The sequence below is a fragment of the Vanellus vanellus genome (assembly GCF_965231255.1).
Source record: "Vanellus vanellus genome assembly, chromosome: 12".
Lineage (NCBI taxonomy): Eukaryota > Metazoa > Chordata > Aves > Charadriiformes > Charadriidae > Vanellus > Vanellus vanellus.
In genome coordinates this window covers 12,366,779-12,393,297 of record NC_138917.1, presented here as the reverse complement: position 1 = coordinate 12,393,297, position 26,519 = coordinate 12,366,779, and the positions used below count along the sequence as shown (strand labels likewise).

The window sequence follows — 26,519 nt, the reverse complement described above, 5'->3', positions numbered from 1 at the left end:
TCTGCACAGGCACATGCTACTAGAAATACAAATATCTTGATTTGGTAAAAAATCAAATAACTGACCTGACCATTGGTTCTGACTTCTAGTCGATGCCATTTTTTGTCTGCTACATTCAGGTGACTTGGAAACTGCAGCATCACAAAACCTGAGCCGTGGCTCATCTTCAGCACAGGAACACCACCAGAGAGTTCTAACGCAACATGAAAAAGGATTCAGCTACAAAAATCTTTCCATTTTGGATGTATTAGCAGTAAGTGAATGTATTCATTTAATGGTATTGCTGGTCACATCAAGTAGGGTTCACTATAGAAATAACTAGGATTATATTCTATGACTTCTATTATGCAGAAATACTCATTCAATATAGATTTTATTTTTATAGTTTAGATTGTGCCACTTCTTTGTCAAAACACTGGAACTAATTCCTGATAAGCAATCTGCAAGTTTATAATGGTCTAAAAAAATTAACACATGCAGGTTTTACTCCCTCCCATCTTCCACTCAAATTTACAAGTAACTGCAAAACAAAGCAAAAAAGAGGTTAATAATCATTAACAATATCCAATAATATAATCATTCAATTAATTAGGAAAACATAAAATAGCAACCATACTGTCCATCTTGTATATTAATTCACAAAAAATGAGCAATAGTAACCTTTTAAATATGTGTCAACATAAAGCAATGAGTTCTACTTGTGTATAAATTTTCCTACAGTGGCATGCTGGGGCTGGATTCATCCCTCAAAACATTGCCTGTTTAAAAAACATGCAAAAATGCCCCAAGACTGAAAGCAGCTTAAGTGGATTTCTTTTCTCACTAAACCAGATATGAATGACATGCAACTAAGACTGCATTAATCATGTAATACCTATCTTCAAAGTACCTAAATTCCTTTATACCACTACAGTTTCCCAGGGGGACTCTTTTTTTTATGTATATATATCAGTCTAGTTTGCTTTCCCCTTGATTTCTACAACTCTGTGATGGACCTAAAGCCATAGGTGCAGGCTACACAAACAGACATCAAAGAAAGACCTATTAGGAAATGTCCCAAATTATTTTCAAACCAGAAAATACATTACCTCATAAGATGGAAAGACAGAATTCATACTCTGACCACTACACTGTGCACAGGCAACCCATTCCCAAAAGACATTTAATCTTTTCACACACTTTTGCAGAAGTACCTATTGCAATGAAGTTTTCTGTACTCCCAGGTTCTGGATTTGATAAAGGACCACTATATAGTAAAAGTCCATCTGGAACCACAGTAATAAACTCCAGAGAGAGAGAGCTTTCAAAGCAAGGCCTGATGGGACGAAACCATGCATAACCATTTCCATGGAAACTGTGCTTAGTCTGCTGGCAGTCTGGTCCATGAAACGAAGCAGGACAAAGACATCTGAAAGAGCACAAACACAAAAAATAGTCAAAATTCCCCAGTGTTCAACTTTATTGGGGTTTACATGCACCAAATGTAGCACTTACATCACAGTAAAAAAATAGCAGTGAAACAATAAAGATTTTAGCAGAGTCTCAGAGGTGCTTGGCAATTATTAAAACACTTTAAGAGTACAAGGCATATTTATCCACTATATTATCTCCATCAAAAAGAAGGATTTTTGAGGCCATGTTTTTGAGAACAATGACTTATTTCACTAAATAAGTAACACAGAACATTAAATATCAGTTGGTCAATTTATTACAGAGAAAACTCAGGGAGATTAATTCCCAGCTAGAATAAACTAGGATAATTTCACTAAAGGAATACCAGTGCATGCCAGGTGATGCTATAATATAGCAGGTTTCCTGTCCAATATTTTCTAAACTCCTTATTGCCTGTTCTTTAAACTACATTTCATTCCCCCTACATCCCTGCTGCTACCACTGATATTCACTTTTATCATTACTTTTCTGAAAAGAAAAAGGAAAAAAAAACAGATCGCACTTCCCATTCCTTCATACTGAATTAGGTCCTCTTAAAAAATGACACGTGTTAATTGTACCACGTTTCTTCCCCAGCCTTTTCTTTCTTACTCACACACTATTTCCACTGCCTTCAGGACTACAGCACCATTATTGGGCCATTAGTAAAGACCCTGTTGTCATTAGGTTTACACTCCAGTGCACTCGTGGGGTTTTTTGTTTCTCCTTCAGTCAGAAGTATATTTATGATTTTTTTAGACCTGTATCTTGTAAGCTCCACTCGACACTTTAAAAAGAGAAGAAAAAACTAAGAGAATCTGCAATACAAGTTTTCTCACCTGTAACCATTCAAAGTGTCAATACACATCCCACCATTGAGACAAGGGCTTCGAGGGTAGGAGGAACAAGACTGATGAACTCGGTCCCTAGCTGAACACATGCAGACCGCTTTGATGGTGGTTGTTACTGAGACAAACGACATGCTTCCAGTATCCGTCACTGTTGGGATGTCACTCACAGCGAGGTAGTTTGTACAGCCGTTGCCCTCACTACAGTTTGCACTCCTACATTCATCTACATCGATCTGTGAAATGTTCAATTGTAAAGCTGACTGGATCTAAGAGAAAATACAGTTTAACACATCACCAGTCTCCTCCTAATGAATACTTCTACTTACTCTTTAATTTCTGAAAAATCTAAGCCATCACAGACTTAATGGAATGCTTTAGTTTCCTGAGCATTAACTAGCAACATCCCTGACTATACAGGCAAGCAAAATGATTTGACAAATACAGGAAAATTTAAAAAAAATTTACAGTAGCAGTATTTCCTAAAAACTTAATCACTGACCCAACTGATTGTGAACGTGTTAAATCCGTACTGGCCTACTAATATTGTTTCCAAGGACCAAAGCCCTGACAGCAGTGATATTCCACCTTCTGAACTGTGTCATCTGCATCACACTTCTCTGCACCCTGATAGCAACAGGCATGCTTTAGCTTAAGCCAGGATAAAAATTCTTCCTTGTGAGTTATACCCGGATATTATTTCTCACATTCTCTTGCACATAAGGATACAGACACAGGAAAACACAGGGCTAAGCTGCATTCAATAATAATGTCCACAGAGAGTGTCCTGACAAGACCACTTTGTAGCAATTAGGATTCAGTCTACTGATTCATACCCCATAAACTTACATTTAATGTCAAACTGTCTGAAACAAAATGCAGTCAACTTAGCATACTGGATACTATATTCTATTCTACATTGATCTTTGCTAGTTCATTGTTTTTATCATTAACTGGGGTTGCACCTGAAAGCCCAAACACCCAAATAAAGAGAAGACCCTCACTGTATATATAAAGTCTTGTAACGTAGTAATAGTTTCTCTGCAGTTTACAACTTCTAATCCAAACAGAACACAGAAGAACTAGCAGAAAGCACAAAGAAGGGAAGTAAGCTGTTCACAACAAGCCTGAGGACAGTAACAGGGCTGCCATTATTTCAGACCTTTTGTACTTCAGCCAGTAGACTATTCACTGGACTAAGTTATCACTAAGTTTGTTTCCTGGCACAACAGATTTCTTCCTTCTACTTGTTTGGGGATTTTGCACAGGTGCCTATAAAGCTTCAGAATTTGATTTGTATTTGATGATTTGAATACATTAAAATTATGTGTATTTAGTGTCCAAACCTGAATACAAGAGACCTCACTACTCTCACATTGGTATACACTGAGATACACAAACATAAAATTAACATATCAGACTTAGACTCTCTTTATTTATACATTTTATATGTTTTTTTCAAATTATAAAATGTATAACAAATATTTTTAAAATAAGCTTTGAAAAGACTAAAATAAATACATATATACTAAAGTGCTGCTTTTTTTTAACTTGCACAGTCATCTCAATTCCCCACTATAAGAACTTTGACCTTTATAATCATCGGTATCTCCTCAAATATCATAACATGTATTGAAAAACACGTCCCCAAAGGCATAAAATATACTTTATAATGACATGATGCATCTTGTCAATGGAGTTTCGTGTCTGCTGCCTACATCTATTACCATTAGTGGAGAGTCTATAATGCACATTTAGACAGCTATGTAATACTGTTATAGAAAAACATAGCATATATAAACAACCTTGGCTCCTTTACAGTATTAGAATAGATTATTTTTCTGCTAAATAAAAATAGTTGTTGTAAAGCTATATCCCAAGGAGCCAGTGCAAACGTATTATTTATTTAGTAATTCAATGAATAATTCCAGTGCTAATTACTTATTTTCTATATTTATAGTTAAACACATGTACAAAAACTACTGGAGAAATTCTCCAGCTATGACTGATTTTCTGAAAACTACTGGTGATTACTCACTAGAGCTATTCGTTAAATATTGAAAGGTGATATATAATTAATACAAACATATTTTTTCATTAAAATACGTGAAGCAATCCCCTTGTTACCACTTTGATGAATTCACCTGCCACATATTATGGCACAGAATATTTGAAATCTATGCAATTTTCTATATTATTGTTGCAGTAATTCAATAAATATGTAAAAGAAGCAGTAGCTATGCTTCAAGAATACTATCTGTCTCTGGTATTTCCTACTTGGTCACTCTGAAGAGTCTCATAATCCACACAACTACTTAAGATACAGTAAGATGTAGGCAGGCGGTAAGTTAAGACATTCCTGCTTGGTTCCCAGAATCAGGCAGACTCTAGCATATTCATACAAATGGAAAGTGTAACCACAAATGACGTTAGGAAGTGCTGTCTTGTCCAGGGCAAGTTACAAGTCAAACAGTGGCATCTTGCCTTTGAGCAAGGCAGCAGCCTTAGTGTCTATTCGCCAGCATCTGCAGGACTTCAGCAAAGCCAAAATCCAGAGGACTACAGAAAATAAAAGTGGGGCCAAGACAGACTGTGCCTGGGTAACTGTGTTAGAGGGCATGCAGGATCTAGTAAGAGAGTAGAACAGTTAGGGAACATCAGAAAGAGGAAGAAATCAACTTACATTCAAAAAATATTTTCCCCTTATAACAGTAAAAAAAGTTGGGAGATGGTGTCACCTTGTATTTAAAGTTGTTCTTTGGCGAGTTAAATACAATCATAAAATTGGTTGTCTACATCTTACTGATCTACTGTAACTGTTCTTCTAACCTGCATATTCCTTCCAGCAGGATTTTTTCTATGGACCGTCATTTCTTTGTACAGTAGAATTTCCATCTGGGTGGCATCAAGCCTCTACTGTAAGTGTCTAACCACAAGCTGATGATTTGGGTATTTCCATCAGCATCTGCAACGTCCAAAAAGCTGTCATTTTCAAGACATTCTCCGTACTACAGTACCACTTTGGCTTCTAGGGATTCTGTTTTCATATTGCGAAAAGCCTGATAGATTACACAATGAAAGACAGACTGAAGAAAACACAGGCAACTTTACCATGATGGGAACGGACGACCATCTTTCTGCAACTAAGAAGTGGCTGTATTTATTGAAGCAGAAGCTAGTACGACTATTTATGGGACTAAGCTATTTATGGAACTAAGGAGAAGGGACAAAGCTTGCATTAAGCACTTGCTGGATGAGCGTTTCTGTCCTGAGTGAAGCAAAAAACCTTATCTGTAGGTATAAGCATATTCTTCCACTGAGGTTTGGGATATATACCTCACAAACTCAGTATCTGGGTGAATTACACAGATGCATGATAACCCTAGAGAATATACCTCATTTTTAAATGCTGCCATCTCAGCATGAAGTTTCTCAGGTCTGTAATATGCCGATCCATCACAGACTGCAAATCTTACATCTGTCTGTTTTCCATCAATGTTTATCACACCGAAGACAATGATATCACTAAGTTTAGCAGGTAACATTTTTGCTAGTAATTCCTTGAACGTGTCATGTCTCGTTTTGCCGTGTTCATTTCTCCTTATGAACTCCTCTGCTGTGACATCTGATTTTGGGATTCAAAAACAGATAAACATGAAATCCTGGGAGACCACAGGTTAATTACTGAATTTATTTCTTGTTTAACAATATGGAAACACCCCAGAAAGTGCCCTACAGTGATAAGTAAATCAAGTATCGATGCAATAACACATCACATTATCATTCAGTTATAGAAGCAGTTGATCTAAATTCTCACCAGCAAAACAAAACTAACCTGACAGACGCACAGTGGCTGAGTTTTGTATGGCTTCATTTTCCATCTCTTTGACGTGGATTTCTACCGTAGATATAACATCAGGACAAACTCCATCAGAAACTCTAACTTTTAAGTTGTATATTCCTTGAGGAGTGTTATCCACCATCATCAAAGAACCAGTCCTCTGATTTAATCTGAAAGACCTAGACATAAACATTCTATTAGGAAACATTAATAAATCAAAATTGATAACTTAATTTATTCATTAACATAATTCAGAAGACCTTAAATGTTACTACAAAGGTCTTAAGATAAAAACTTATGGGAGTTAGCAAACAACCTCAGAAAAGCACCAGAAACACCTTAATTCAGAAATTAAAATCTGCAGATCTTATAAAAAGATGTTTCTGGCACTCCCAAATCCCCAGACTTTCCCAATCCTGAATAAAAGCAGCGTGCAGTTGAACTACGGGACTCAACATAGCCATTGTGGGCAGGTCTATGAGATAAGTAATAGAAAGTGACAAAACCACACAAAGTTGTTCCTGATGCTCATTTATCTATCTGGAACAGGATGAAGTCTGTATGAAATCTCTGATATCATCTTATGCCTGACAAATTTGGTGGCCTTCCACAAAGGGGTTACAGCGGCAGTGGACAAGGGAAGACCAACTGATGTCATCTACTTGGACTTGTGCAAAGCGTTTGACACTGTCCCACACAATATCCTGGTCTCTAAATTGAAGAGACATAGATTCGACAAACGGACCACTTGGTGGATAAAGAACTGGCTGGACGGTCGCACTCAAAGAGTTGCGGTCAATGGCTCGATGTCCGAGTGGAGAGCAGTGGCATTCCTCAGGGGTCGGTACTGGGACCTGTACTGTTCAACATCTTTGTCAGCAACATGGACAGTGGGGTCGAGTGCACCCTCAGCAAGTTTGCTGATGATACCAAGTGGTTTGGCGAGGTAGACACGCTGGAGGGAAGGGATGCCATCCAGAGGGACCTGGACAGGCTGGAGAGGTGGGCCCAAGCCAACCTCATGCAGTCCAACAAGGCCAAGTGCAAGGTCTTACATCTGGGTCGGGACAATCCCAAGCACAAATACAGGCTCGGTGGGAAATGGCTGGAGAGCAGCCCTGAGGAGAAGGACCTGGGTGTGCTGATTGACAAGATGCTCAACATGAGCCAGCAATGTGCGATCACGGCCCAGAAGGCCAACCATATCCTGGGCTGCATCAAAAGTGTGGCCAGCAGGTCAAAGGAGGTCATTCTGTCCCTCTACTCCACTCTTGTGAGACCCCACCTGGAGTACTGCATCCAGCTCTGGAGTCCCCAACATAAGAAGGACATGGACCTGCTGGAGGGTGTCCAGAGGAGAGCCACGAGGATGATCCGAGGGCTGGAGCACCTATCCTATGAGAAGAGGCTGAAAGAGCCGGGGCTGTTCAGCCGGGAGAAGAGAAGGCTCTTATTGCAGCCTTCCAGTACCTAAAGGGGGCCTACAGGAGAGCTGGGGAAGGACTTTTTACTAGGGCATGTAGTGATAGGATGAGGGGGAGTGGCTTTAAACTGGAAGAGGGCAGGTTCAGATTAAACATTAGGAAGAAGTTTTTCACTTTGAGGGTAGTAAAGCACTGGAACAGGTTGCCCAGAGAGGTTGTTGAGGCCCCATCCCTGAAGGCGTTCAAGGCCAGGCTGGACATGGCTTTGGGCAACCTGGTGTAGTGGGAGGTGTCCCTGCATATGGCAGGAGGGTTAGAACTCGATGATCTTCAAGGTCCTTTCCAACCTAAACCATTCTATGATTCTATGATCTTCATTTGCCACCCGAAAGGGACAGTAATCAGTAATTATGGAAATATTCCATGACCACTATTATGGAACAGTAACCTCTGAATATGGAAACAAGCCCAGGGGCTGCTGACAGACAAAGTCAGTCTTTAATTTTGGGCCACATAAAGCTTTTAAACTATTATTCACAGCGAAGACAAAAATTCACATTTATTTTCACATCCATTTTCTGTATTTCAAACAGCATACCATTATGCTCTATACTGTCTCATTTAATAACATGAATAAATAATGTAGAAGGAGGAATTAAGGATCAAATTCAACATTTCAATTGGCAAAAACCTCTACTAATCTAAAAGTCATGGCTTTTGCACGCAATTGTAAATTTAGCCATCAATGGAGATCACCAAATTCCCTTCCACTTTTGATTAAATGATTCCATTCTGCCCTTTTAAATTTGAGATTTGTATTCCATCAACTCTAACATTTGAGGGCAAGTATTTTATAATTAGATCTTACAAAATGCACATTTTTAAATAAATTAATGATGACATCTGACTAAAAATCAACATCATGGTGTGATCCTGCATTCTCTTGGAAAAAATATTTCATGCATTAATTTCTTAACACCTAGTTACCCAAGTAAAAAAGAAAAAGAGCATTCGGAAAGTACATTCCTTAACACGCTCAATAACCCTGGCTTTATGCATGTCTTGAACACAGAGAAATGCCTGGTGAGTAAAATAATTACAGAAGCATAAATATTACTCATTTTGACACAAATACAATCCTCACTTGAGCAGTTTTCCTTCAGAGAGAAATGTTTTATTGTCCCAGTCATCTTGATCTGGTGCAAACACCTCCCCAAGCACTGTTGTTGACCATTTTCCTGTTGAGATAAATTACAATAAATTTGCATTTAATTTTTGCTTTTCAGTGCACTTTATATTCTGCGGCATTCATTACTGCATTTATTATTTTCAGATTCCTGCTCAATTTGGTGATGGTTATGATCCAAGATTTTTAAAATAATGCATAACCTGTCATACGATTTCTGCCAGTTCTGGAAAGGTGAGTACACTATGGATGTCACATGAAAGAAAAGCTGAAAACACCACAAAACAGAATCATACATAAATACAAATCTATATAAAATTTTCAGACAAAAAAAAATAAAAAAGATCACCACATCAGGAGTTAATCTCCAAATGTTTCATTGCTACTCTACTGTTTCAAATGGCACACCAGCAGAATGCAGCAAAAGATGAAGAGCATCTTGTGGGGTGCAGCTGGGAGAGAAGCACATGACTGAGAAAAGGAAATGGGCAGGAAGCCACCAAGCTGTGCCAGTTCTTGGCCCTTCTTTCAGGCCCCTGTGAGCTGTCACAGAAGTGGAACATCCAAGCAGCTGTTCTAAAATAGCAAAAGGAGAAACTCCAGGGAAAGGAGACCTTTGAATTCCATAGCCAAGATCCAGCAACGTGGGAAATTTTTAAGGTTCAAATCTGGATCCAATCCACCCTAGAAACTTCATTCTTTCATTTATATGGTAGGATCTGGTCACGTCTTCTAATTTAGGCATACTGAATTTAGCAAAAACATCTCATTGCAAAAATACCTTCTATAGATTGATCTTCGCTATTATTTATCAGAAATTCTACTACTGCAATGATAACTGAGATATAGCCAAGTCTATCTGGAATGAAATATTCAGGGAAAGGCGTAATAAACTGTGTGTAATAAGGGCCACCACGACTAGTTTAAAGTCAAGTTCTACAGGTAATTTCAGGAAAAAGACACAGTAATAGAAATTCAAGAAAAAAAATTAGAAAATATTGTTAAACTGTACATCCTCTGCTAAACCACTATGATGAAAAAGCACAAAGCATTCACTTAATGAACACATTTGCTGTGCTCTCTCCCACTACGACATTAAACCTCATAGTATGGTGGCTGCTACCACAGAGCAGCTCTCCTGCTAGCATTGCTTGGACTAGGTACCATGCACCACTCGAACATATCCAGAATAGCATCTTTTGGTTTTTTTTCAGTTCAAAGACTACTTGTTCCAGGAAACAGCCACTTAATTGCACCCCAAAGATTATTCTCTCCCTAAGAAAGCACTGACCCAGCTTTCCCTCAGATCCTTTCTTGCCAGCAGAAAGCCTCCCTCCAAGATTTCTATCCTGCTTGGCCACACAGTGGCTGTCACAGCAGAGGTGGGACTGGTCTACAATTTTTGAGTAAGGCTCTTCTATGAACCTCCATTTCTCTAAGTTGCTTTGTTTCTGCCGTTCTCATTTCCAGATCTCTCAGTGTCAGATACTTTTCGAATCATGTGTGCACACACAAAAACCCTTTCCTCTGTGTAGGTAAAAACTAGTGAATGGAAAATAGATTTTATTGATTTATAAAAATACAGCTTTTTCTGCAAGTGCAATACGTACTTGTTTGCAGACAACAGATCATCATTAGTAGATGACCTTTTACACACTCGGGTCTGAGCTTTGCAAATATACTTTACTCATTCCACTTAATATAGTAGTTTATAGAACTGGAGTTTCAGTTTCAAAATATGTAAACCATTAAAAAACAAACAAACAAACAAACAAATTGAGAACTGCAAGAGAGAAATTATGTGTAAAACTGTGCTATATTCATGCATCTGATATTTTATCCAGATAGCACTTACCTTTGTAACTGTACACATAGACTTCCTTATGGCCAGCTTCATGGCAGTTGTCATTTTCATCACCAATTGTTATAGTTAGGGTGTTTGTAGAACTCATAGCTGGAATCCCACTATCTGTTATAACTACTGGCAGATGAAAGACCTTCTGCTTTTCTCTGTCAAAGGACCTCAAAGCAGTTACAGTTGCTGTGTTATTTCTGTTATCAGTAAGAGAAAAATCCAAAGAATTCTGATAATCTGATGGCAATGAAAATATAAAGGGTGGCCCATTTTCCTCACTGTCCGGATCAAATGCATGAAGCAGTTTTGATGTATGGTTCATATACACTATCCCAGGCCTCAATATATTTTCCCAAACTACAGGCATGTATGGTGCCTCAAACCTTGGTCCATTGTCATTAACATCAAGCAAGTTAATCAAAACTGTTATGCTTCCAGTGTGGGCTGGTGTTCCTTGATCTGAAGCTTGTATAATTAAACTGTATTTTTGAATGACTTCACGGTCTAGTTTATTTGCCACAATCACATGACCGTGTTGGTCAACCACAAACTGTCTCATAGGATCCGAATCTGACTTTATAGAATATATAATGTTCCCATTCAAACCAGAATCCTTGTCTGTAGCTCTCACTGTGGTTACTGTAGTACCTACAGGCAGGTTTTCAAAGAAAGGGCTTGTCTGAATAACCTCAGAAAGGAAAACTGGGCTGTGGTCATTAGAGTCTTCAACTTCAATCAGGCACGCTGTGATACTAGAAAAGTCAAGATCTTCCACTGTAATAGTAAGATTAAACTGCCTTTCACGTGCATTCTCAAAATCCAATTTTTTTTTCAGTCGAATAGTAGCACATTGCCATTCTTTGTCATTCTCTATATAAAACTTCTGATCTGGGTCACCCCCGATGATACTGAATATTAAGTCAGCATTTTCCCCAACATCTGCATCTGTAGCACACACTTGCAGAACTTCCGAGTCGATGGCACTGTTTTCAGGAATTGTTGCCCGCCACATCTCTTTTGTGAATTTAGGTACGTGATCATTGACATCTGCAATCCAGATAGTGGCAGTGCCAGTTCCTGTTAGCCCTCCCCCATCTCTTGCTTCAACAGTAAGAAAATAATTTGCAGTCCTTTCTCTGTCTAGCATTCCCCCTGCTACATGGATTTTACCAGTATTGGGATTGATATTAAACATGTCAGTACCAAACTCATTTTTTACATTCTCTGTTATCCTGTAAGTGAGGACAGCATTAAGACCTACATTTGGATCATCACGATCAACTGCACCCATTTCCATGACTAATGTGTCTGCAGGAGAATTTTCAAAGACAGTCCCGTTGCAATCATCAGGCATGCATGTGAACATGGGTGTATTGTCATTTATGTCCCACACATTAATAATTACGTCGGCAAATCCCGTAAGTCCTTCTCCACCTTCATCAGTAGCCAATACAACAAATCTCCACAGTGCTCTCTCTTCCCGATCCAGCATCTTGTGTGCGTAAATGCTGCCTGTTTTCTCATCTATTGTGAAAATATCAGCTGCACCATGCCCATGCAATGAGTATCTCAAATCTCCTTCATCCACATTGCTATCAGGATCATTTGCCATAACCTACAAAAGTTTTGAAAACAAAGACATAGAAATTATAAAATATGCAACAATTCCATTATATCTTATATGCTGCTACAGTCTAAAGGAGTCCAAGCAAAAAACATATGACTGCTATTAATATGTGCATGCCAGATGAATGGCAAATGAGAGGTGGCTGAGGAACGATTCAGAGTAGATAAATACACTTTGCACTACAATAACAATGTAGAAATTCTAATACTAAAATAATATTTTGTTTTTTCATATTTTAGAGGTATTATATTATGGTATTCTGATAGCTACTTTAAAACTTTATGATTTGCTTTTTAGGATCACAAATGATCAATCCTGCTTATCATAATTATTCTCTTTGTAATTACTTTTCCTTTTTTTTTTTGTTGTCACTTCCACTGACAACAAAACTCAGTAAAATCAAATTTCATCAATATATCTGTGCTGGATTATTACTAACATAATTGTACCAGAGTAATCTGTGCTCTTTCATTGATATATTATAATCTCTGAAACTGCATACACTACCTGAAGTACAAAGACTGGTAACCCATCCAGTTCCTCAATTATACTTCCATAGTATTCATTGATGGAGAAAACTGGAGTCTCATCATTTTTATTCATGACATTGATGACGATAACTGCATAATCTTCCCATTTCCCATCAGAGGCCAACAAGTGAATCTCATACATTTTTGTTTCCTCAAAATCCAGTGGCTGGGCAATAAAAATAGCTCCTGTTTCTGGTTCTACATCAAGTACTCCTCCTGGGTTTCCAGCTGTGATCTGATACCGTAATTTAGCATTTGTTCCTGTCAATTACCAACAGTGTCAGAAAACACACATTTCTTGAAGTAGATTAAAACATGGGATGTTAAGATGTAGTACAAATCATACAATAAATGATTTTTGATATTATAGTTTTTTTGAATTTTAAAATACCCAGCTATGTCAGATTACTTATCAGCATTCTCAATTCTGGTATATCCAATTGTAATTTGTGTCTAATTATAAAATGTGTCTTTGCAACAAAGTATTAATTCTGCTTTTACTTATGATCCCTCGAATTCACTGAAGGATCAATATGACTGGCCAAGGCTATGGGACCAAAAAGACAAATTCTTATTTGCTAACATCCAGCATGTATCAAAATTATCACGAAGTACTTCATACCATAGAACCATTCTGCACTCACATTCATTTAGGCACAGACTTTACCAACAAACAGGATAATTATGTATCAAGCCAGAGGAGACAGTCCTAACAGAACTTCTCAAAATTTCAGAGGCAATACCAATTTGCTGATGGTTTTAGATCAAGTAAAGACCTTTACACTTTCTGCAAGCTCTACCTTCACATTACCATTCTTCTCTTCTTCCCTGCTTTCATAGTTACATCTTTAATAATTTACTTTATTAAGAGGACAGAAATGAAGTGCTGTACATCCATCACATCAGGTCCCCAATCCAATACTACAGAGGAGATTTACAGGCAACGTAAGTAATAAACCAAAAGTTCTGTCAGTAGGTAAATCCTTCAGTACAACTTAGCCACATTTGCGTCAACCTCCTTGAGTAGGGTGGGAATCAAATGCAGCCAGGATGTACTTACACTTCACAGACATGCTGACAGAACAGTCCTTTAGGACTTGGACATCAAAAAAACTGTGGTTTCACCACTCAACAAAGTGTACCGTGGCCAAAAGATGGAAGTCTGCACCGTTCCCTCCCTCATTTATGAGCACTGGTTATGTACTTAGTTTTACATAACTTATGGCTGAATTTCTGACTGATTTGTAGATAAAGCATACGCATTTAGGAAGTCTGGTTTCAAATATGAGAATGTGTACCAAAAAAAAAAAAAATAGAAAAAAAAGAATACAACTATACTGTCCATAGAGAAAGCAAATAAATCTCACTGAAATCAAGTCTGATTCATTCTAGTTAACCAGGACATTTTTATTTGCACTCATTTGTAAGAAAATTATTTAATCTATAATAAATTTTTATTTTCTGGCACAGAAATTATTCCCCATCATCCCACATTAATGCATTGCATCCTAAAATAAGTTATTTGACTTATGCTTCACAGCTCCATTATGAACTAATGTTCATGTCTGATCAGTTCACACTTAAAGAAGTTTTAAAATCTAGAGACAAAAAGACATTTTCCTTTCTAATACCACTAAATATGTTTTAGTGTGCTGGAATTAACTCATTAATATTTTAGACACAGCTATGGGGAATTCCAATACTTTACCTTCATCTTCATCGTTAGCACTGACTGTAATGATGGTCGAGCCCACATCCTGGTCTTCATCCACGTTTACTTCATAGACACTTTGAGTGAAGACAGGCTTGTTATCATTCACATCACTGATAAAAATGCGCACATAGGCCGTGTCTAGAGAGACAAGAAACAAGAGATTAAAATACTCAGCTGTGCCACTTCTGTCAGCTACAATTCCTTAAACTGTCTAGCTGCACATTAAATGAAGACAAATATGCAGACAATACAGAAACAAACCCTTAGGGTTGTGGACAATATATATACCAACATTACTCAAAAGCACTTTGATATCAAATGAATGCCACATCCAATTTGTTTAAACAGATAATATGTGAATAACTGATGCTTAATATGGCAATTGTACAGTTTTTAGTCATAAGTTTTTGTCCTGAAGCCACAAAAGCCAAATTTTAAGGCTTTATTTAAGTACAGCCATCAATTGAGAATGGAATTTTCTATCTTGAACTTTCCTCCTTCATACTTCATAATTACTTTTGACTGAATACAGCACCATATGCAGTGCTTTGAGAAACACCTCTGCTACCCAAAGATCTTTGCTAGCTAAAAAATACTCTCTAAACTCTGGCTATGAAGTCCTATTTTTCTTTAAATTTCAGAACAAAAAAATCTGCCTGATCATCATATAAAATAACTCTTCCAGCTCTGACACAACTGTTGCACAGATAAACAGTAAAAAAAAAAAAACAAAACAAAAACAAACCCAAAATAAAACAATGGCCACTCTTACACAAGTACACTTCAAAAAAAGGAAATTAATATTTAATATTGCATTTCAGAACTTCTGTTCTGAAATTGATCTGACCAATCCAGGTAAGCTCATGCTTGTCACAGGCATCTGTCTTTTACCAGAGTTTGGCTTCCCATGTTTTCCAGGTCGAGCTGATTCAGAGCCGTCTACTGATTTGACTTCTAGAAGATAGGACCCCTTCTTCTCTCTATCAAACACTGAGGCACTGTATATTGAGCCTGTCTGTGAGTCCAAGTGAAAATGTGTGTAGTCTCTGCCACTGTCATGTAACAGGGAGTAAGTTATCTAAAGGATTAAAAAGAAGTTGTTAATCTATACTTTCCTTTTGTTGGACAGTTCACAACTAAACAAGGACTTAAAGAGAGGAAGAACAGTCTTGTGTTTGAGAACTTGACCAGGGCCAAGACTGCGTAAAACTGCCAGTTTAAGCAATCTAGTTCATTGCATATTGACTGCCGATGTGTAAATGGAAATAATTTTGTCTTGTCTAATCAGTTCCTGAGATCACTAGTTCATGTTTGCACAGTGCTTGTGCAACACCATTCAAACTCAGCTAAAGATCCCAAGTACTAATATAATAGCCACAGGTGAGTTGAATTTGAACTTGCTCAGTATCATGGACCAGGTTCTAGTCTCTATTATATATATGTTTTGGTGCACTTGACTTCAGCTCACACTCGTGTTCTAAGGATATGCCTACTTTCAATTTTTAAAATCAGTAACAAATACCTCCACTTTTGGTGCTAACTTGACATATTTTCTAAGGATTCCGTTTTCACTGACCCCAATGATTTAAAACTCACAGAAGCTTCTAACACATTTTTTCTTCCATTAATCTATCCAATCACGTTGTAGGTCTATGTAGACCCTTCCAAACCAGAGCATTCTATAGCAAGTTTTTCACCTGAACTACAGGCTGTATAAATGTTTCTTCTTTGTTTTCTGTCTCACACCTACTAGTTTTAGTTGCATTTTTCACAAAGCAAGACAGAGAAACATGTAATTAGCAACTTTATTTCATCTTATGCTTCCCTATTAATCATCCTTTTTCTAGGTTGAAGACTTCTAGTCTATTTAGCCATTGTTCATACAGAAGTTATTCCATACCTTTCATCACGGAAGGTGTAGGTCCCCACTTGCTTACCTCACCATTCTGACCAAGGTCAAGGTCAGTGGCAGAGACCTGAACAACAAATGTCCCAACACCAGCTCCCTCTGATACCGAGGCTTCATAAATAGATGAAGTGAAGAATGGGACATTGTCATTGACATCTAAAACATCAAAAAGAGCACATGAAGAGAATATTATAGAACTTTGAAGAAAAAGGAAAAAAAAAGTATGATTATACCATAACATCACTGAACAGCTTACACACCTGTTACATTAATGTAGACCGTAGCAAATGCTGCCAGAGGAACTGCAGCAACATTCTGTGCTCGAACCCTCAGCAGAAAGCTCTTTGTTGTTTCATAATCTAATGGCTCAGCTACCAGGATTGAAGCAGAACCATCATGTCTGTTTGGAGTCAGGTAGAAACGAATTGGCATGTTGGTCTCCGGAACAAGTCCCTCTTCTAGGTTGTAAGTCACACGGGGATCACCGAGGGGAGAAGTTGCTTTGATTGTCTGCAGAGTTCAAAAAGTGCGCATAATCAACACTTTTATAAGTACAGCAACATTTCTAAAAGCTTTTGTGTATTGACTCTCCCAGACCTTCAGCTCTCAACTGAAAACACTAGGACAAGAATTTCCTGATACCAAATCTTAGCCCTGCTTGATACATCTCCCAGCCACAAACACCTGCAGCCAAAGGTTACCAGTCATTGCATGTTTGGTTACTTGCGCTTTTATCCTAAATATATGTGTTTTAAAGTTACTTCATAAAGCTGTTTGGATTACTCATTCCAAGCAATCAAACTGAACAACTCTAAGTACTTTAGGCCCAATAATCAACTCGGGTCATGCAGCAGCATTCAAAAAACTGAAACACCTACAGCGTTGTCCAAATGGGAAAGAAATTAAATAGTGGTTGCACACATTTAAACTAGGGCAAAAATGCTGGTTACCATTAGCATTTCTGAAAGAAAACTGATAACAGATCATTGGTCCCTACAATACACAAAACTTACTAAAGCTCACTACATTTAACCAAATAAGCAATGTTCAGTTATGCTATAGCCTTAGAGCTATAGACAAACAAGTCTGTCCCAACCTTACCAGAATTGATGCATCTCGTGTAGTGTTCTCTGGAATAACAACTTCATAGCTGTCTCTTTCCCACTGTGGAGGTTGGTTTTTTGCACTGGTAATAGTTACTACAAGTTCAACTTTACTGCTCCTATTACCTCCATCTGTAGCAATAATCTCTCGAATTATAGATGACCTCTGAACAGTGAAAAAGGTTTAATTAGAGAGAGGGTTTTGATCAGGGCTCCTATGAGCTTTTTTTTTTTTTTTTTCAAAATAAATGAATACATAAAATTAAAGGCACGCTTAAGAAAACCTGCACAGAATGAAAACATCCACAACTGCACAAAACTGAGCTCAGAATATTTGAAAATGTTGCTATTTGTCTCCATAAACCTCAGCAAATTTCAAACAAAGTTTAAAATGAAACCAAAAAAACCTACTTTGTGGAGCCCCTTATTTCTTAAGCTTACCTCTCAACAGTTTTTAAGGTTCTTAGATTCAATAAAGAAAATATATTAAAAGGATACATCTTCACCAAAGTTTTGCGTGTCAGTTACTTAGAAGTTAAATTTCACTATTAAAAATACCTATTAGGTATTTAAAGATTGACATTTACAACCGTATTTTCGTTTCAACACAAATTACTTCACAACTCTGAAAATATCAAAGTGCTTATGTAGGTATCTAGAAATGGCTGAAACTGATAAATTTTAGATAACTACATGCAACAGTTTTGTTCATTATGCTTTCACCTTCCTGAGGGATAGCTATGCTTAGTCCACCGTGACTAACGTGTATCAAACTGGGAATCTGTATCAGAATCAAAATTTCACACTCTTTCACATCCAGGTTTATGTCTTACCCCAATGCCTGTTAACACAATGAAGTCCTACACCTGGGTTCTTGTTCCCCTGCTTACGGTCTCAGCCCTCCAGTCCTTGGTATTAGTATGCCAAAGCTAATGAAATTGGAAGAACAAGTTCTCAGAGGCAGTGCTGTCAGCTGCTACTTTCCAGCTGAAAGCAGGACTGGCTTATATGCAATTCATAGTCAATGAACTGAACAGCTAAAAGCTTTAGACTCATATTTAATTTAAACATGACATATCGATCCTTCAATGTGAAGGGGTAACACAGAGGTAAGGACAAACTCGTGACCTCAGTCCCTCCTAGGATATATTGAGATAGCCGGCTTAAAAGGAAAGCTAGTGCCATACCTGAGATATGGGTTGGTTCACAAACACCCAGCCTGTAGTAGGATTAATCTGTAAATAATTTGGTTCTTCATTTGCAATCGAATATGTAATGGCAGCATTTGAGCTGTAGTCATCATCATGGGCTGCAACACGAAGAAAGCTGGTCCCAACTCTTGTGTCCTCTCCTAGGAAATCTAATGTAAGGAAAGGATATTTCAAACTGATCATTAATTCACTAAAGTACCATGAATATCTTACTAAGAAATGAAGAAATACTAAAGTAATAATGTATGGAAGCTATAACTTTATATTCCTTGGAACAATGGCCATAAAAATCAAACTGAATATTTTCAAGAGCTGCTATCATTCCAGAGCTATAGATCACACTTGAACTTCATATTACCACATTCATAATCTGCAATTCTCATTTCTCATAAGATACTACTTTTTTTTCTGTCTTGTGCTCTGTATAAAATATACATAAATGAAATTTTAATTTCTTGCATAATACCAGAAGAAAAGGACCACATTGTCAGAAACTACTTCCTAGGATTTGCACTGTGTAACTAACTGAGAGTTATCAGTCTTCATTTTTTTATTAATATCATGCATGCCTCTGTTTAACTATAAACAGGAAGGGGTTTTTGAAGAACCAAGAAGGAAAAGTAAAACAACAAACAATGAAGAATGATGAAATCCAAATGGGAAAATGAAAAGTGTGTAATCAAAAGTTATGACAAAAATCTATTAATCAGAAAACAAAGGATACTGTTAGTGCTCAACGCTGCACACTCACATGCTTATCACAACTTTCACATCTCTGTGTAGCACCACAGACACTTGGTATACTCAGGTAAGGAAAGATACCGACATGGCTATTGTTTCAAGGAATTTTCCTGTAACAACACTCAGGAAGGCCTATGAGTCAAGATTGTACTTGTTACATTGCACACTACACAGAGTAACAATTCTGCAATTAATTAAGGTAAGTGCATCTCTGGCTAAAATCATCTAGTTGGTCACAGGATCTACTGCCAGGAAAGACAAAACCCAAAAATCTTAGACGTCAGGTAAGCTCACACTCAGGGCACCGAAACTCTATCCAATGACTCTCAATTACATTCATAGTGGGTGTTTTCAAATCTGGGATCATTGTCATTTTCGTCCAGGATGATAATATTTATCTGACATATTCCAATGAGTGGTTCCACTGCCAGATCTGTTGCTGTCACAGTGACAGGATATTCCCTCTGTTCTTCTCGATCAAATACCTGAACAGTTGTCAGAACTCCTGAAAAGAAATTAAATACCAGAAAGTTAAAATACTATGCATTTGACAATATTCTGCATTCAGATGTTTATTTGTCTGCCAGTGCACTGAGATACAACGCATAGTTGAATACACTTACAATGTGAACCTCAGGTTCAAGGATCCATCCAATCACAAGATTTAACAATTTCAGCTTAAATGGTACTGCTCAGGCAGACACAAACTTCATACACACATCTACACACAATTGGACTTAAATTTAGGAAATGAAGATAAGTACCAAACTAACTTTAAGAGAATGAGTTTATAAAAAATATTTCTTTTCAAGGGCAGTAAGTACAGGGCACAGGCACGTCTTTTATCCTCCAAAAGTTCAGCCTGAATTTAGTTTTGGTCTTCCAAGACTTAGCCTCTTTGTTGTTTGTAAGACTACTGTCATTTGGATAAATCATTTGTATGCCACGAGCAATGTTGCAAGATAATGTGTACTTAAAATACGGTGGTTTTTTTTTAAATCTAGTTACAAAACCACACAAGTTATTTCACACAGCAAAACTTCCACGTTTCAGGGAAAACATCAGTTCTAGTATGAACGTGTATGAAACTAAAGAAGAGTATTTGTTCATGCAGTTAATACAGTTTATATTTTGTCTGCTATCAAAAAAACTGCTATGAAAAAGCACAAAGTCTGATTTTATTTAAGTTTATTTTCCAGTGTAACAAAGTGGTTTCTGTATTCCAGTATCGGTTCTGCTATTTGCTTTACCTGTGTCAGGATGAATACTAAATGCTGGTAGGACACCACCTCTGTGCATCAAGCCATATTTCACTACACCATTGGCTCCTTCATCAGCATCAGTGGCTTCAACCTGCAGTACAACTGTCCCTGAAGGCTGGTTTTCCAATACAGAAGCATGTTCCCGATAATACTGACACTAAGAGAGGGGAGGGGAAAAAAAAAAAAAAAGAAAAATCAAGGACTTACCATGCCATTTGATTTAAAGATATACTAGAGGGGAAAAAAAAAAAAAAAAAAAAAAAGAGATTTAGCTACACTTACATTCACATGCACTAATGTTAATATTTTATCTGTACCATGATTAATTTACAGACTTCACTTGCTATTTTGCGGTTATACAAACAACACACAACATAAGGCCACTGAGCATCTCCAACTAATGAAAATATTTGGAGAAAAAGTTACAGTTGCGTATATTTCTAAATGCAAATATCCTTCTATATTAGCAAAAGTCTTATAAAAAAGAGGGCATACACTTGCCTAAATCCCAGAACTGCTTTAGTTCTAAAAAAGGGATTGGTTGTAGAAAAGAGATTTCTACACGAAGTAACTTTGTCAAGGACAGATTACAGTTTCCAAGACTGACATGAATAGTCAGTCAAAATATGCAAAATTACCCATCAACATTTTAGCCATCAGCATCAAACTTGAAATTTTTAGACAACAGATCTTTAATATGAATTAACATTCTGAAAACATACTAAAGCATTTATTTTTTACAGTACTTTACAAATTAAGCTAAAACATTTTAATTCTTCTCTCTTTCATCAGTTCTAGACATAGAATCCTCAAAAGAAGCCTATGTAATTTAAAGAGGTATTTTTGAGTATTATGGAACAAGTCCACTGCACAGATAGCTATACCTATCGATTCCTCCTCACATATGTCACACTGAACCTCCAAAAGTAATTCACTCAACTTTATCTCCTAAAATGCCAGAGACGAGATGTTGGTCGGGGAAGAGAGAGTGCTCACAGGAGCTGTTCTGCCACAAGAGGAAAACAAAACCTGTAAGTCTTAGGAGAGGAATGGAAAAGATGGAGAAGGCAGCAGCATCAGGACTCAAGGAGAGATGAAACCAGACCATTTCTTGAATAGCTCATCTGCTGCATCCTTTGCAGTGACACCACAGTCTTAAACATTTACCACACAGTCTAACACAAACAGCCTCCTATATTTACCTTCTGAAAGACAGGTTTGTTATTGTTGACATCATCAATTTTCACAACAACCTGGGCAGTACTTGTAAGAGAATGGGGCCCTCCAGAGGCATTATCATCAGTAGCTGTGATGTTAAGTACGTACTCTGTCCCCTGCAGCTTAGGAAACGGACTTGAACGAAGTCTAACTAGCCCTGTAAAAACAACAATAGGTTGTGGGGTTGGTTGTTTTTTTTAATGACATTAACCAATTACTGTTATTCTTCCCACTAGTAAGCATGACAACAAACCATTCTGGTTTACCCATTCACCTATAAACCACAAGGCTGCTAGGGTTTAATTTAACTATGATATTTTTACTGCAGTCTGATATTAAAACAAAATTAAGACAGCACAACAGATTTGTCTGTCTGCAGGTATACCTACAAAGCTAAACGAGATATCAGCTACAACTCAGCTGACCTGCACATCTTAGCTCTAGTCTATCTGCTACAGAAAAAAAAAAAAAAAAAAAATCCAGAGAAACATTGTGGCAGACTTCTGTTTAACCTGCACCAGCCCCACCAGTGAGCCTAGCTATGTTCCTGCATCATGAACGCCATGAAGCATGTGTCACCATGTAGCTGCCAATGCTAGATCAACTGAAACTAGTACAAGTTTACCTTCCTGCAGCACAATCATAGCAGCATTTAGCTATATAGGCATATCCTCAGAAACCTGTATTTCATTGCTCTCCCAAGTCACCCAAATGATACACCCTGCTGGATGGGACACAAAGGAACTGTCAGAGAAAGATGTATGAAAGATTTGCCACAAAAGCAAAAGAGACTACAGCTATCTGAGACCACACAGTAAGAAGCTGTCATTCTTGTGCTCCATCATCCACCAATCACCTCTGTTATTCATCAGGCATAATAGCAAGTGTCATTACAACAGAGTATTGTCACAGCATCAGTGTCACTCAATTAGTTTGCAAATGTATTGTTTTAGCTGAAGCAATTATTTTTGACACATCTCTACTTTACCTTGGCATTTCTGCAACAAGGGGGTACAGACTATTCCCCTCACATCATTTCTGAAAAGAAACTGCTGCAAGCCACTGTATCAACCTTTATTGGTTTATTAAGCAACAAAAGCCCAAAAGTGTTTTAAAAAAAACAACTGCTAATGTTTCTAAAATTAAGTTTCAAAGACAATAAAAATTAAAAGTATAAAAGTACATATACATGATTATCGATATTAAAACTATGGAGCTAATCCTAAGAGATGCTATCAATCAAATGTTAAGATTCTTTAATAACTTACAATAAAGATTTTCAGAAGCATCAGATATACTACCCCTGTGGCAATTAGACAATTTTAAAACCATTGCTCCTCTTCAGGTGCAAAAGTATCTTTAGAAATTTAACTCTTGGAACATACAACTCTATTTTTAAGTCAGAAAGGATAAAAAGAGCTCTCAATAAATTCAAGTTCACACTTCAACACTTGCAAGTTACCTGCAGACCATATTTTTGGGAACATTTCAGAACCTAACATTAATATTGCAAAAACATGATTCACATTGAAATTAAAATTTCATGCTAAGTGAACTTTATTAAATAAAGAGAAGAAATAACTTAGGGCAGCTTACTCCTCCCTGTATATTCAATGCTTGTGCTTTGAAAAATACAAGTTCAGATTTTGATTACAGTTAAAAATAGATTAAATATAAAGTAGTTTAACTGAAGTTAATTGTTACTTCATTCCTTCAACGGAATTTCAATTTGGTTGCCTGTCTCTGTCTCAAAACATCCTCTTTTGTTTTTTCAAGCAATCATCAGCAAATAAATCCTATTAATTTAAAGGGATATGTCAGCCTACTCAGATGATGTGTGTTTGTGCATTTTTAAATTTTTTTTTATTTAATAAGGACACAAATGTTGTGACTGAAAGCAAACAATGAACAAGTAAGACAGGTCTATTATACAAAGCTTTTAGGAAAACAATATGATTTTTTTAACATTTTAAGAGAGCGTAGAACAATTGCATCTTTTTTCCTGCGCTTTTAAAAATTAGAACTGTAGAATAATTTGGGTTGAAAGGATCCTTTAAAAGTCATCTAGTCCAACCCCCCTGCAATGAGCACGGACATCTTTCACTAGATCGGGTTGCTCAGAGCTCCATCCAACCTGAACTTGAATGTTCCCAGCGATGGGACATCTACCACCTCTCTGAGCAACCTGGCTTAAGAAGTTAGCCTCAATGCACTCCAGGAGTCTCCTGGATTACTACAGCTCACCATGCAGATGTCAGGGTGGCTGAAGCCCCCCAGCAGGACAAGAGCCTGTGAATGCAATGTGTCCTGTAGCTGGAGTAAGAAGGCTTCGTCAATAGGCTCCCCTTGACTGGGCAGCCCGTAATAGGCACCAACCACAAGGCTCCCTTTGTTGCCTCAGTTTCTAATTCTTACCCATAACCTTTCAACCCGCTCATGGCTATTCTTCAGAGACAGCTCTTCACACTCTACCCATTTCTTGAGGTAGACGGCAACACTTCAAGCTGCATCACATCAGAATCAACATTATGACTCCACCAGCAAAGAGCTAATATATTATTACCTTTCTTAGGGTCAATAACAAAGTTTCCTTTTTGATTCCCAGACAGAATATCGTAGGTCACACCATCTCCATCAGGGTCAACAGCATTAACTGTAGCAATCAGTGTGTTTGGGCCTGCCTCTTCAGAAACAAAACTCCTGTAGCTGTTAAAAGAAATAACGACAACACATTTATGAATTTATACAGAAAATAATACTATGTTTTACAACACCTACTGACTACCTATACAAAGGGTACTGCAGAGATTTGTAATTTATTAATACAATTACACTCATAAGATGCTTCTTTGTTAACCAGTGAAATGACAGTCTTGATAACCTATCCAAACATTCATGTCTTTCTGTTGTTACCTCCCATGGATTTCCACCACAAACTTTAAGCAGTGTTGAAGCTTTGAAGCTTAGCTTCACAACAAGACTTCGGCTAAATTCAGAATACTTTTTTTTTTATTATTTTAAAAAATAAGTTGCGTGATTTACAGAATCAAAGCAAATAAAGCATTGTTTGTTATAGCACACTTTCTGACACAATCTGTCAAAATGCTTTCAGTGTAGTCTTTGCACCAGCATGACTAAGATGAGAATCAGATGTGGAGGATATATGTGTAATGCCAGTTTTACAAAAATCTCTTCTCAAGTCCAGACACATCACTGACATTGTAAGCTCTTAAGAGGAATTATCAGCCTAAGCATAACACTCTCTGGAGTAGAAAAGCCCCCTGCTTTAGCAAAGTCTCAAATATTTATTATTTTATCTGACTGGATTGTGCATAGGACAGACTAAGCACACTACAGACCATAGCCATAAGAACAAACTACAGCTGGCTATATCCAACAGTATAGATAAAATATGTATGTGCCACTGGGTTCAGAGGGCTTATAGACCCACTCTCCATATCCTGAGAATAGGAAAAATTTCAAATAAAAAGAAAATGGATGCACAGAAAACCTCTCCCTTTGCTTTTGCTCTCTAGATATATGTGTTTTCATCAAAACCTTTGCAGAGACAGCTTTGTTTCTTCCTCCAATTTAATATGCAATGAAGTAGAGAGAAGTAAATTATTTTGGCTTAGCTCAGTCACAACCCTCAGGACTCTGTCTTAACTCTGCATCTGGAAAGCAAATGAATAGTAATTCTGATAATTTTGAACATGAAATACAAGGACAGAAGAGTTCAAGTCATCAGAAGAGGTGTCTCAAAATGGAGAAAGTAAAAAATGAAACAGAGTGGTAGCCTTAAGCATTTCATAACTGAGATACAGAATAACTGTGATGAAAGAAAGCTCGTGGCAAGGAATCATAAGTTTATACTGGACTGTAAATCTATTTAAACAAAAGGCTAGAAGGACAATATCATCATCTTGATTTGTATTAGTCTGCCACAGAGTATAATATTAATTGCAAACTAGTCTCTCAACAGGACTTAATTTATGGGTGTCCGTGATGAATCTATTTCACAGAAAATTTCAACTAAGTTCTGTCTGAAATTCATCTCTGGATTCAAGATTTTTTTCAAAACTGGAAAGATGAAGTAAAATCAAAGCCTGGTTAAAAAAAAAAAAAAAAGAATTGAAATAATTTGAATTCCAGGAGCTGAATTCAATTCCAATGCCAATCTATACACATATACAATAGCAGTTTCCCTGCTATTGCATAGGAAAAAGAAAAGCTTTTTCTGAATATTTGGTAATTTAAAATAACGTTCATTTTAATCATATTCTTCAGTAAACTTTAAATATAAGAGCTGGCAGGGTTTGAGGTTTTTTTAAACTATGTTTTCTGCTTCCTATTTGTTAGAGATATCTACAGCATCTTTAATACTATCACTCATTTCTGATTAAAAATTAGGAACAGACACAAGATTAATATTAAAACAAATAAATATATGAAAAATAGGCATAATCTGGTTTAGTATTTGAAAATGCATAGAAATAAAATAAGAATTTATAAAAGATCAACTTTTCCAAGACATATGTCCTAAGAAATGTTTAGGATAGAAAGGAAGGCACAAGATTTTGAAGCCAGAGGTTACCTTTATGTAAAAAAAGGACTGTCAG

The 26,519-nt window shown here is 37.1% G+C and overlaps 1 protein-coding gene across 1 annotated transcript in view; it reads right to left on the bottom strand.

The window, feature by feature from the left end:
* Positions 1–26,519, bottom strand: part of LOC309676972 (neural-cadherin-like) — a gene marked incomplete at both ends in the record, with an annotated part of 67,336 nt that overhangs the window by 14,665 nt on the left and 26,152 nt on the right. Inside the window, 18 exons of the mRNA XM_082489638.1 lie at positions 66–193; positions 1,194–1,408; positions 2,271–2,548; positions 5,675–5,904; positions 6,115–6,299; positions 8,689–8,782; positions 10,586–12,200; positions 12,720–13,003; positions 14,451–14,594; positions 15,348–15,534; positions 16,394–16,521; positions 16,626–16,875; positions 17,467–17,634; positions 18,656–18,828; positions 19,755–19,925; positions 20,671–20,839; positions 21,885–22,057; positions 24,464–24,606. Coding sequence (XP_082345764.1) covers positions 66–193; positions 1,194–1,408; positions 2,271–2,548; positions 5,675–5,904; positions 6,115–6,299; positions 8,689–8,782; positions 10,586–12,200; positions 12,720–13,003; positions 14,451–14,594; positions 15,348–15,534; positions 16,394–16,521; positions 16,626–16,875; positions 17,467–17,634; positions 18,656–18,828; positions 19,755–19,925; positions 20,671–20,839; positions 21,885–22,057; positions 24,464–24,606 — 4,735 coding nt within the window. The remainder of the gene's footprint in view (positions 1–65; positions 194–1,193; positions 1,409–2,270; positions 2,549–5,674; positions 5,905–6,114; positions 6,300–8,688; positions 8,783–10,585; positions 12,201–12,719; positions 13,004–14,450; positions 14,595–15,347; positions 15,535–16,393; positions 16,522–16,625; positions 16,876–17,466; positions 17,635–18,655; positions 18,829–19,754; positions 19,926–20,670; positions 20,840–21,884; positions 22,058–24,463; positions 24,607–26,519) is intronic.